At 37.6% G+C, this 13,933-nt stretch overlaps 1 protein-coding gene across 19 annotated transcripts in view; it reads left to right on the top strand.

The window, feature by feature from the left end:
• Window positions 1–13,933, top strand: part of ANKS1B (ankyrin repeat and sterile alpha motif domain containing 1B) — a 774,190-nt gene that overhangs the window by 535,344 nt on the left and 224,913 nt on the right. For all 19 annotated transcript variants that reach the window (XM_084876364.1, XM_084876380.1, XM_084876382.1 and 16 more), the window contains one exon: window positions 2,047–2,199. In XM_084876364.1, coding sequence (XP_084732490.1) covers window positions 2,047–2,199 — 153 coding nt within the window. The remainder of the gene's footprint in view (window positions 1–2,046; window positions 2,200–13,933) is intronic.

Raw genomic sequence — 13,933 nt, 5'->3', positions numbered from 1 at the left:
ATGGAGCAAAGGTGGGGGGCCAAGTGGAAAGCTATTGCATTAGTTTTTGTAAATGCTCATGAGAACTTAAACAGGGTAGTGGTCGGTTTCATGAATGGCTGACAACAATACCTCCCTGCCAGGCTGTTAATTTCACCTCCACTGAGTTTTTCTTCCTTCTTTTCCTTTCTCTGGTTATTTTCTCATGTCAACTGGGACAGCCAGGGAGTTTCTGGGGCTGGAGTGTTGGTTCAAGTTAGCAGAGTTGGTTCAACTACCTCTTGGTCCTGGAGAACACACTTAGCCCAATATTTTTGTAGCTCTCTCCAGAATATGAAGGTACTTCATACTTTTGAGCCTCTGCTTTGGGTCCTAGTATCCAATTTTACACATACATAACCCTGAGCAGTTATTTACATTGGTAGCTACTTTAGAATACACACCGAGCTAAGTGTTACCCAAGCATACATTTAATGAGTAGCTAAAAAGGATTAGTCCATGTAAAAGTGATATACAAAAGCCAGATGAAATTCAAACTCTCGTGCAAATAATAAATTACACTGTGACTTCAAAATAGGGTACAAATAGACTGGGGAGGGAAACAATGGGAAACAGGAAAGGAGAAAAGGTAACTTTAAGATGGAGTGGAGCATCTTAAAAATGAGAACACTGCATAGTGACAGAAAGCCTAACATGTTTAAGATTAAAATCCGAAGCCCAGGCTAATCTTTTCTCTGCTCACAAATCAGTCATATAGATTTCCATTAATATTTATCTCCTGGAGTCTGAAGGAAGAGGAAAATCTATTTTGTATGCTGCCCTGTTTTGCTGTTTCCATCACAAATTCACTGAAGGATCGCAACAGGTTGATGCAGTACCACCTGTCCTTAGTAGCAGAAGAATCAGATATATACAGTGTGGCCTGCGAAGCAACACACATCTCAGAAGTGAGTTCCTTCAGCAACCACAAACTCAACTAAAATTCCAGATGAAAGCTAAAGGACTGGAATAATCCATACAGAATTTTACACCCAGAAGTGTCTCTTGTGGAAATTATTTTCACACTCTAATTGAAAGTCAGAAATGTTATGCTGTTGTCACACTTCTTTGTTCTCCTAAAGTAAAAATAATAATAATAATTAATTAAATTAAATCTGTATATAGCTGATGAAAAATAGAAACCTATCTGCCAGCAAGTTTTCTGTTCATGTTTGACATATTGTGAAATCAACATAGAACACATGGTCTTTAAACACTGAAAAGCCTTTTCTCCAGTACATTTGCAATGCCTACCTCACATGTCTTTATATATATGTGTGTGTGTGTATATATATATATATATATATATATGTATATATACATATACATATATATATATATATATATTGTATTGATTTTTTACAGAGAGAGAGAGGGTTAGAGAGTTAGAAACATCGATGATGAGAGATCATCATGGATCAGCTGCCTCTTGCACACCCCCTACTGGGGATGTGCCTGCAACCAAGGTACATGCCCTTGACCAGAATCAAAACTGGGACCTTTCAGTCTGCAGGCCGACTCTCTATCCATGAGCCAAACAGGTTTCGGCTACCACACATGTCTTGCATACAGATAAATTCCTTTGGATGTTTAAGGCAAGTCATACAGTATTTTCACATGCTTTGATGTTGTGCATATGAGAAGTATCATCTACACTTTGGGAATGCGATCCCTTTTGCCTTCAGCATTGCATTTAATGTTGCATGACTGACGTCACTTGAAAGTCCATCCGACAGAATGCCAATAATGTCTATCACAGAAGTTCGACATATTTAGTTCATTCAAATATGGAGGTGATGTAGCAGCTAAATTGGGGAAAGCTTGGGGTACATTTTTTAAAATGAATTCAGCGTGAAGATTATGAGTGAATTAAAATTGTGCATAAAATGTTTCCGTTTTCTCATTCCCTTACCCAGAAAAATCGCTTGCTTCCTATCAGATAAATTTCCAAGTGGCAAGAGGCATCCTATTTGGGGGACACAACGTATACAGATTAAATTAATCTTAATTGACGTTTCTTAATTGCAGATGAGACCCATTGGCCATGACGGCTACCATCCCACCTCTGTCGCTGAGTGGCTGGATTCCATCGAATTAGGTGACTACACCAAAGCCTTTCTAATCAATGGCTACACATCGATGGACCTGTTGAAAAAAATCTGGGATGTTGAGCTTATTAATGTAAGTTGGTCTCTTAAAGATGCCTTAGTCATTCAACCCTTGATAAATGAAGTTCTTATTGTACCTGAGTAATTTTTTTCTGTCTTTATAAATGTTCGGACATCCAAGGATTTACAGACATGCCTCCTGGTTTTAAATATACATCTCTCTTGGTTCCAGTCAAGCTCCACAGTCACGGTCTTTTGCAGTTTTGAGGTGGGAACTGAAAGGATTCTCAGGGTGTTTTGCATTATCTAAAAAAAAACTTTCCAAGCTCTTTTGGATTTTCCAATTTAGGAAATTTTGTCAGTTTAGGGTATGGATGTGATAACAAATTGGCTCCTATTTTGATCTTTGCTCAAATTTATTGCTAAAGAGGAAAGTTGTCATTTTTAGTTGTATATTATGATTCTTTGACTCTACTCCTTAATTGCATTATAAGAGACTGCTTTTGTTCTCACTAAGTAGGCTGCTGTAATATCAAAATTTTATTTTCCACAGCTTATATCTAATTCTGTATTCAGACACATGGCATAGGGTTTCTATAAAAATTGGCCAGCATATGTTGCCATGTATTTGAGTCCAAAGAGATCGACTGAATGTGCACAGATATTTTTGTTACTGACACTTCTCTCATTTTTTTACTACAGTTTCACTTCTAATAGCATAAAGGGATGACAGAGATTTTTTTAAAAGATATTGTATAATGATCATGTCTTTGCATTACATTTAGAATCACAAACATTTCTTCTTTAAAGTGAATGTGAAATCATTTACTCTTTTAAAGGATCTATTAGATTTCAGTTCTATAGTCTAATAACTAAAAACGTATTCAGAAGGTGAGAAGTCAAGCAGGTGAATTTCTGCTGGTTCAAAAGTGCTCTGTTCTACTCTCTATGCCACTTTGTCTCCAAAAGTCTGGTCTTTACATAATACACGTCACTAACTATGTTAAGTGATGGCCATTAGTAGTGACTGGTTATTTTTTGCTTTTAAATGTCCTAAAAATAATACCTTTTCTGGAACATCTCATAAAAACTGTTCTTTAATCTAAAACACACACACACACACACACACACACACACACACACACACACACAATACAAAGCACTTTCAATGGATAAATTCTTTGCTCCTTCTAATTTGCCGTCTTTTCTTAGCTTTCTGTGCTCATCCCTCACAAAAGCGATCATTATGTCATAGGAAACTTACTAACTAAAAGCCTCTGTTTAATTTTGCTCTTAGTCTGTATGGCAGTTAACTAGCTGAAACTGTGTTGCCTTTTGGTTGCATCAAGCAGGTTTCAGTTCTCCGTTGAGAACTCAATACTCATCTTAACTGCTACTCTTAGCCACTTGTTAAAAGGGTACCTTCCATAGATCAAACAAGCATCCTTCCAATTAAGTTGCATTCTAGCCAACAATATAATTGAAAAATATCTCTACAGAGCATCTTCTGAATAATGTTGCTCCCCACTGAAAAACAGACATGATAGATAGCACAGGAGTCACTCGCCTAACAGGCTTTAGTAGCAATCCCTCATTAAAAAAAAAAAAAAAAAAAAAAAAAAAAAAAAAAAAAAAAAAACGGATTCCAATAGGACTTGACTATAAAATGTCAAGTATGAAGCAAGTATCATTGAAGCAAGTCTATACTCTCTCAAAATCCAAATGCTGAGAATAGTGTTTTGGACCCACACCTTCCTCAATGCTGGAGATACCAGTGAACCAGAGGCCCATGGTCAGTCCCTGTGGCTAGGCATTATGGACAGTTACAATGACTGCAGTGTCATTAGTACCAGAGGTTTACCACCAGGGTCAGAGACTGATCCACCACCATCCACAGGGCCAGCCAGCCCTGAGTTGGGACTGTCTCTTTAAGGGTTTTCTCTTTAGCTGCATTTCCTGTAACACAATCTGGCTTTGATCTGGAGAGCAGAAGTGCCCATCACAAGCGTTGTATCAGAATCAGAAAACATAGTCACTGTGGCTGAGACCTTGAGACTGAATCTCTCCAGCCTGGAGTATAGCATCTGTATCTAACACCAATCTTTCTCCTTGTTTCATTTAAATTAATTTGTTGGCCTTAAAATAAATTGTTAAAACTTAAATTTCCTTGTGACATTTTTACAGGCAAGTTTGCACTCTTGATGAGGAGGCTTTGCAAGTCATTTATCTCAGGAGATATCCTGCTTATGGACAAATGCTGTTTTGTACTAGGACGTCAGAGAACAAAATGTTTGTGTCCATGAGAGCTGCTGTAAGAGTCATACTTTGGGTGGCTTGGGGTTGTTGGCTTACAAAACTTTTGACTGGTCTGAGTCAAGACTTTTATTTATCCCAACTAATGAGGGAAGGCATCCACATATAAGAAAGCATTTTGTATAATAGATGGGCCTTGTAATTCTATAGTAAGTACTCATCATTTGTTGTGTTTTAGGTTGAAGGGAAATTACAGTCACCTTGAATTAGAGCAAAGCTAATTTGGGAAATTCACACCTTGAATTTGGTGTTGACTGGCTAGTTTGAAGGAAACCAAGTGACTCCAATAACTGTTATTCTGTGTAAACTGAAGAGAGAAGGGCGAGTGTAGACTGGCTTTGATACCGAGGTCTGCTGGTGGAGGGAAAGAGGATGAAGGATGAGGAGGATGACTGCTGATATGATTGCAAGTAACTGCAGCATCACTACACAGTATTGATTAAGCTTCCAGTTTCACCTGGTGTTACACTTGATAGTGAATAATACCGTCTCAGTGGCATAATAAGCTACCTCAAAGTATTTTCAGGATGAAGTGAAAATTATACAAAGTTGTGACTTAACAAGCACAGATATGTTTGAAATTGTAATCTTTCAAAAAGTGTCCAAAGATCTTTTTTTCTTGGTGGAGTACATTATTGCCTTTGGAAAAACAAGATTATTTGAGTAACCTAATAAGGGACACAAAGCTACCAAGTATAAGGGTTAGGGAGAGTATTAGAAATCTCATGTCTTAAAACCACCATTGTCAGCAGGGGGAATAAAGCACAGGGAAACTTTTAGACATCAGGTATTATCAATTTTACAGGCCCCTATGCATCTAAACCTAGAGGATGTCCTTTATGCCAATAACTATTTCCTCTGTTCCCTAATCCATGCTTTATATTCAGAAACTGATGTTTTTATCAATATCTCTGTTTTGCCCCTGTGTCTGCCACTGTCATTAATAACATCATTAGCATGGCTTTTGCATGATATTTTATTGTGAAACTATTGATATGTTGGGGGAGATTGTCAGGCAAATTGTTCCCTTTGCAGATGCTAGCTGGTGAAACTGTAGCTTGAATTATAGTCCTCAGAAAGGCTTGCTAAGAGAATGAAAGGCAAGTTAACAGTGCGTAAGTACGTCAATATTTTTAAATCTGGTTTTTCTGGCCTTGCCTCTGGTATTACCACGTTTGCACAGCAGTTTCTACTGTTGACAACCTCAACAGCCCTGCCTGGGGAAAAAAGAATTACATATTACCTGTATGAAATATGTATGGATAATTATTAAGTCCCCATGAAATTATCCATTTTCTACATTTAAAACATATTGCAATTATGAAAAACAATGCTAATTTACTTTACCTCTGTGTACCTACTAAGGGAATTTTGCTAAGACCAAGTACATTGGAACAGTGTCCAATTTGCTAATTTGTTCATCTCAGTGTACATATCATTAATTTCTCCCCAATGGATTTACCAAGGGAACAATTCTAGATTAGGCTTATGCTATCCTATGGCATCGATCATAATAAATGTACACATTGAACAAACAAAATAAAATGCAGGCCTCACTGTGAGCTTAAATCCTGCTCCTAAGAACAAAAATAGCTTTGAAAATCTTACTGGGGTGATTGGCCATGTTTTAAATACCTTTGGGTAGAAACAAATAAAATAATTCCAGCAGTGATATCCATGCGTCCCATGAAAATCATTTGGACTTATTTTGCAACAGTAAATTGATTAGAAGATCATTTGCTCCCTGCCTAATAGCTGCTGAAACCATATCTGCATCACTCTCCTGTTTAGGACTGCCAGGGTTTTTTTCTCTTTTGCAATATTGTTGATTTAATTTCTACCTTTCCAGGGGAAATATTGTGATAAGATAATCACTTGAAGACGCACTAAGAAATTTTCAAAGGAAACATTCTAATTTTAATTTTGTGTTAAATCTGTAATTGTGTAACTTCATTTGCTTAAATGCTGTAGAAATATGGGCCTATCAGTACCAAATTTAGACTCACTACTTGGCTTTGCTATTTTTACCTTATGATCAGCATCATAAACTCACATTCCTATCCACTCTTCCCTCATTACTATAATGGCTATAAAATTTACTTTATATAAGTCTTTTTTGTAGTGTGTGTGTGTGTGTGTGTGTGTGTGTGTGTGTGTGTGTGTGTACATATTGGATAAAAACAAATGGTAACTTATGCTGATAATCCAGAAGAATCATCCGCAAATTGCAGGGGGAGAATGTTATAATTCCATCTCCAAACCAATTATTTTAAGTAAAAGGTTACGCCTTCACTATAGGACATTAATAAATGAGAAAAATATCCATTTCCCTCACCAGGGAAGCTACATCAGTCAATACTTCAAATGTTAAAAACTTTAATCAAAGCCAAAGGCTTTACCTAAATGACTGGATATGAGTATTCGAGTGTAAAGCAAACTTCATAAATTACCTTTGTATTTAAGCATTTCATTTATACCCACACACAGTGAAGCCAGCTCCCTGGCAGCCTTCAGGACAGCTAGACACAATGTCTGAGTCTCAGACAACTCCAGGCCTGAGTCAGGAGAAACTTCAGACCCCCACTATCTGCTCAGTGCATCTCAATTGCAAACTCTTCCACTCATTCTCTTGAAGCTTCCCAAAGTTGGCTTATGTTTTTTTGGGGGGGAGGGAAATATACTTTTTTCTTCCTCATATAAGATGGACAATCTTCTCCCAAGCACTCACTCTTCAGTGTTATTTTTAGCCCTTTCACATACAGCCTGGAGGTTGGTGATGGTCTAGGGCTGGGATTATTGATGCCACTCTCTGTCAGCATATGTGTACTAGCATATCTGCACCTATTATTTTGCTCTCAACTTTGGAGCCTTGACCTGAACTGAAATAGAATTACACAACAAAATGAACTTAAGCACTAAATCTTCATTGAAAGGAATAAGCTTTTTATTTTTTAACTTTTTTGGCTGGTAAAAAGACTTTATTTTGCCTTAATTTTCAGGATGTATTTTTGCTGGGTATAGAATTCTTGGGTAACAGTTTTTGTTTTTTTTTTTTATCAACATTGATCCACCATCCTCTCTTCTGCATTATTTCTAACAAGAAATCTATTCTCCTTTCTTTGTTGTTGTTTTAGTTGGTGTTGTTTTCCTTCTGGCTGCACTTGTCTTTATCACTGCTTTTGAGAAAGATTATGATGTACATTTTTGTTCTTCTTATAAAGTTATAGTGTTCATCAACTTGGGAGAAATTTTTATTATTATTTCTTTTCTTTTCTTTTCTTATCTTTTTTTTTTTTTTTTTTTTTTGGTTTTCCATGAAGTAGTTATATTTCTTGTTTTCTTGTCCATGTTTTAAAACTTTTATATAGAATTAAAAACTCCATAGCCTATTATAAAAGCCTAATATGCTAAGTGTCCGGTCATTCAGTAGGCTGTTCAACCAATCAAAACATAATATGTTAATGATATGCTAAGGCCGCGCAACCAATCAGTAGGATGTGCATTGACCAACAGGGGGCAGAGAGTGGACTGTTAAACCAGTCACTATGATGTGCACTGACCACCAGGGGTTAGACTCTCCAACCAGGAGGTTAGCTTGCTGCTAGGGTCTGGCCAATTGGGATTGAGTGAAATGGGCCATGACACAACCTGGAGCCTTTCTGCGGTCCCTCCCCAGCTGGCCAACCTTCTGCATCCCTCCCCAGCTTCCATCATGCACTGATGAGGTCCCTTTCCCAGATCTGCACCCTCTTGCAATCCAGGACCCCTCAGGGAATATGGGAGAGCCAATTTAAGCCCAACAGCAAAATGACCGGTCGCTATGATGCACACTGATCACCAGGGAGCAGATGCTCAACTCAGGAGCTGCCCCCTGGTGGTCAGTGAGCTTCCACAGGAGGAGCACCACTCAGCCAGAAGCTGGGCTCATGGCTGGTGAGCGCAGCAACGGTAGCGTGAGCTTCTCCCACCTCCACAGCAACACTAAGGATGTCTGACTGACAGCTCCCAGACTGCGAGAGGATGCAGGTTGGGCTGAGGGATCCTCCTGCCTGAGTGCATGAATTTTGTGCACAGGGACTCTAGTATATTATAAGTGTACATCCTAATAATTTTACATAAAAAGACCACACACGTAACTAGCACCCAAACAAGAAATAAAAATTTACCAGTACCCCAAAGGTCACTCATGGCCCCTTCCAGTGACTAGCTTTCCGATGACCCCAAGGCAGCTATCATCCTTGCTTCTAACAGCAATGCTCAATTTGCTTGTTTTGTACAGAATGCTCTTGCATCTAGCTTCTTTTACTTATACACATTGTATGTAGTTGAAGGACTGGTCATTCTCTCTCATTGCTATGTACTATCCTGAACTTGTTTTTACAGTGTTATTGAGGTCTAATTCACATATTATACAATTCACCCACTTATTCAGTCATTTTAGTATATATACAGAGTTCTACAATCATCACCAAAATTATTTTTATTATACTCAAAAAGATGCAACATAAAATTTGCCATGCAACCAATTTAACCATACCGTATAATAGTGTTAAGTAACTTTATTGCACAACAGATCTTGCAATACTGAAATTCTATATCCATTTAAAAGCAACCTCTCTTTTACCCCTTACCCAGCCCTTGGCACCCACCATTCTACTTTCTGTTTCTAAAAAAATTGCTTTAACTACCTCATGTAAGTGGAATTGTGCAATATTTGTATTTTTTGTGGCTGGTTTATTTCACTGAGCATAATATCCTCAAAGACACTCATGTTGCGTAGCATATGACAGGATTATCCTTTTTTAAGGCTGAATAATATTCCATTGTATGTAACACCACATTTGTTTTATCCACTCACCCATCAATAGACATCTGTGTTGCTTCCATCTCTTGCCTGTTATGAGTAACACTGCAATGAACACGAATGTGTAAAGATCACCTTAAGATTTTGTTTTCAATTATTTTGACTATATACTTAGAAGTGGGATTGCTGGATCATATAGTAATTCTATTTTTTAAAATGTTAGGAATCTCTATAATGGCCACCCCATGGTCATAATTTCTTAAAATATTGGTTTTTGTCAGCTTTCTCCTCTCCATTGGAAACTTCATTCACATGTGCACTAAGCTATTTGAAGTTGGACCTCGGCTCACCAATGCTCTATTCATTTTTTCAACACTTTTTCTCTGTGTGAATCATTTGGATCATTTCTACTAGTGTTGCTGTCTTCAAGTTCACTAACATTTTATTCTTATAATTTCTAATCTGCCATTATTACCATCCAGCATATTTTTCATCTCCAGTAGTTAGAATTTGGTCCTTTTTACATTTTTCATGTCTTTAACTGCTCAATCTTTTCTCTAACTTGTTGAACATATGATTGCAGTTATAATAACTTTGAATGCCTTTATATTCTAGTTTTGGATTGGCCCGCCAGCTTGCTAAAAATATGGAATGTGGTTATAATAACTGTTTTTAATGCCCTCATCTTTTGATTTTTCCACCATTATGTCAGTTTGTGGTTGGTTTTGATTGAGAGATTTTTCTCCTTATTGTTCATGGCAGGCCTGGTAATTTTCATTGCATGCCAAACATTATGAATTTTACCTCACTGGGTGCTGGATTTTTTTTTCTCTACTCTTATAAATATGCTTGGGCTTTATTCTGGGACACAGAGAAGCTCCTTGTATATATTGTGATCCTTTCAGGTTTTGTTTTCCAGGTCTTTATTTGTTAGGCAAGACCAGAGCATCAGTTAAGCCTGTGGCTAACACTTCCAGACTACTGAGGAAAGATGTTCCTGAGTAAACCAACCATGCCCTGTGAGTTTCCAAGCAGCCCTGTCTGAATAGTGCCGTGGTCCTTCCACAAAATACCACTGCCTGGGCAAGTCTATTTTGAAGATATGGTTTTAGAAGAAGTTTAAGTTTAAAAAATTTGGTTCTCAATAGAAATTTCAATCGTACTGTTGACATTTGGCTCTGTTGACTAATGAGTTTGCCGACCACTGGAATAGTGCAAACTGTTACCAACCCTGTTTGGATTCTGAGTGCTATTCCCATTAGTATTTTCAGGTGGTCTTTTTTATCTGGCCTTGGATAGTTGCCTTACATGTGTATGCTTATTTTTTTACTCTCTCCTGTCTAGTACTCTACCCAGAAAACTCTACCCATGTAATCTCCGTAGAGTCTCACACCATCTTCTCAATTCAAAGCATCACCCAGGCTCCCTGGGAATTCTCTCAATGTGACAAACTAGGGAAACTGTAGGACTGACTTTGTTTCTCATCTCTCAGGGATTAATGCCCTTCATTGTCTCATGTTAATGTTTTGAAAACTCATGTTTTATTTATTTTGTCTAGATTTTTTTCATTGTGTCAAGTTGGAGAGTTTATTCAATCCATGTTACTTCATCTTGACCAGAAGCCCAAGTCCATGCAATTTCTTATTAATCCCACACCTAAACAATTGAATCAAAATCTGGGCATAGAGAGGTTTTTTCGAAGCGTCCCAGATGATTTTAATGTGCAGCCTGGATTTGAAAATGCTGCTGTAATCAGTAGGGATCCACTAAAAGGATTTTAATCAGGGGAATGACATGATCAGAAGCAGTAGGCAGGGCAGAAACCGACATACTGAATAAGGTAGAGAGAGTGTGGAGGAAGAAGCAGCTGAGTCAGCGATTCTGCTCTACAGCTATTTCTAACCATGTATGCGTTAGGCATGTCAGCAATAAAATCTGTATACCTCATTAGAACCTGAGAGTATTCCTGAATTGGAAGTCCATATATATTGAGTCAAGTTTCAACATTTTAACCCCATGTATCAAAAAGACAAAACACAGTCAGTATTGAAGGGCAAGTATAATACATTTCAGAAATGCTTTTCAATAATGACTAAAATTGTTTCTGTTTGGTCCTTAAAAGGCTAAGTTTTGGTTATATGAAAATTTACTTCCTGTTTATAGCATAAAGAGGAGGGCATATGGTGTGTATGAGTGCTTCCAATGCGCCCTCTCTTCTTTAGTCTTTTTCTTGGAATCAGGTCACTTGATTTTGTGTCTTATATCTGCCGCTCAGTATGTGGCCTTTAGAAAAAATCACTTACCGACTGTGGGCCCCAGTTTCTCATTTGTAAGTAGAGGGTAATAACATCTGCCCTGTTGGTTTCCTTTGAGACTCAAAATCAACTGAGAGCTTTTAAGGATCCATGCCTTTCCTCTTCTTTCCTTCTTTGATTTTGATAGTGCCTCGTCTTTTTCTTTATATTTTCCCCAGATCCGTCTCCCAGAGTTTGGCTAGGGGCTGGTCCACTCCTCTGGAGCAGGCTTTCACTACTCAGTTGCCCTTTGCTTCTCCTTCTCTGTTCTCACTGGTTAGAACACAGATAGCTCTGTTCATTGTGCAAACTCCAGCCTCCAGGAATCATCATTCAGCTTCTCTTCCCTATTCCCAGCTCCTATGTCTTTCTCCGACCTTGGCTCTCCCTTCTTCCCCAACAGATACATCTTTTCCTACCAGCTCTGTCAAAACCCTTACTGCTTAGTGCTGTTCAGAGCCCTCCCACTTTTGGAGTAGGCAAATGTGAGAGGGAATGATGATCAGTTTTGTGTAACAACATTCAGGATAAAACTATGGAGGGTCCCTCCCACACACACACACACCCTAACAACTTGTTTTTCTGACTGTGCTTAGTTACAGAATTGCTAGTACCTCACCCTGCCCCTAACTACATAGCATTAACCTTTGACTTTCAGTTACCCAGTCCTTTTATTCTTGAGGCAAAAGTCCTTGGGGCAGAGCAGGGTAATTGCTGAGAGGTTAAGGATATACTCATTCTTAATTTATTTTCCATAAACTTAAGCCTTTCTAGAATCTGTTCCAAAGTTTCAGCTTGATGATCCATAGAGTAAGAACTTCTGGTAGCTTTTTGAAGTAGCTTTGTGCTCCCTTTTTATTGAAATTACTTTTTAAAAATATATAGTATCATTCATTATAATGAAGTCTGTTCACTTTTTATTCTGCTCAGATTTCTTACATGGCATGGAGACTTTTATTTCTTTAAGAACTCTGTTCTGGAAATATTTTAGATAGATCCTGTTGCTACTGGGATCCATTTCCATTGCAGTTAAATAAATAATGCAGTAAACTGGCTCTATGATTTGAGAAGGGAAAATTCCAGTGGATTATTCTATAATGTAAGAAATAAAAATGCAATACACTTTTCATGCTATTCTGGTGCAGAAATGCTTTGAATCTTCCTTGGAAGATCTGAGATCATACTAAAAAGGTCTAAGCCTCATGAAATGGAAGCCAGAGAGGTTTTCTGTTAGGAAAAAAAAACTAGTAAGACTTTTGACACCTGACATATGAGCTGCCATGGAAGACATTGACGATAAATAAAGACTCCTTAAATCATAACGGTTAACATCATAACCCAAATGAATATGTAAGATTAATGCTAAAATCAGCCTATTATGAAAATAATTCAAAGCTGGAGAGGAGAGAGATGAGGCAGTTGATTTTGTAGTTTAGGATTTATATCTACTTGAAAGATGGTTAAGGTTGATTTAAAGTTTTAAGTTTAGCTATTTTACTAAACAGATGTAGTATGATAAATTAAATATCTGCTGTCGCAAATTACTTCAGAACTCAAGAAAAGAGCTATTACTTGTAACCTCAGAAAGCACCTCAATTCCTTACTGTGTACATCTTATGTCTGGCATCCTGTCGCCACCTGGTGGCAGCATACCTAAAGCACAATAACTAAATCATAAAACTCAAATGCAGAAACTAGCTGCCAAATAAAAATTATTCCATCCTAGTTTTATATAAAGCCCTGTTTTTAATATTATGCTAATAAAATTTGGTTCAGGAGAGTTTTATTTTTTAGACATGAAATTCAAATACTATATACCTAAAACTGTTTACAAAAATGGGGGGGGGGTGTAACTTTACTATGCATTCTACCAAGTAAATCAATATGGGATAGCAGTGCCCTTTAAATAGATGTATGTTTAAATATATACTCTAGAGTAAATTTTTTCTTACTTTTGCATAAGTTGCTTTTTTGGGGATAATTATATTTCCTTAAACTTGAATAGGATCACTGCCTTTTTAAAAATTCTATTTCATAGTAGCTGGGGGGTGGGGAGAGTTACAATAGGTATTTAGAGTCCTTATCCTCAGAAGATCTTCCAGACTAATGGGGAAGATGGCTGTTGACAGTAGCTGTAACAAGAGTCGTTTTAAGGGGACCTGAGTATAAAAGTGGTCTCCGAATCCGTGGGCCGGAGAAAAGATGTGGTGGAGGAACCAGTAAATAACAACATTGGTGCTAAAAGTGCAGAAGCTTTAAAAGCAGTCTTCCAACTCTATTTCTTATCATTTTACTACCGTGGGCAAGTCACTTCACCTTCTCTACACATCCACTTCCTTACCTCTAAATTTTGGATAATCATTTTATCTTTCTTCTAGACCAGTGGTCGGCAAACT

Source organism: Pipistrellus hanaki (genome assembly GCF_964339955.1).
Source record: "Pipistrellus hanaki genome assembly, chromosome: 3".
NCBI classification, from domain to species: Eukaryota; Metazoa; Chordata; class Mammalia; order Chiroptera; family Vespertilionidae; genus Pipistrellus; species Pipistrellus hanaki.
Note: the sequence above shows the minus strand (reverse complement) of the source record. Positions and strands in the feature narration are given on the sequence as shown.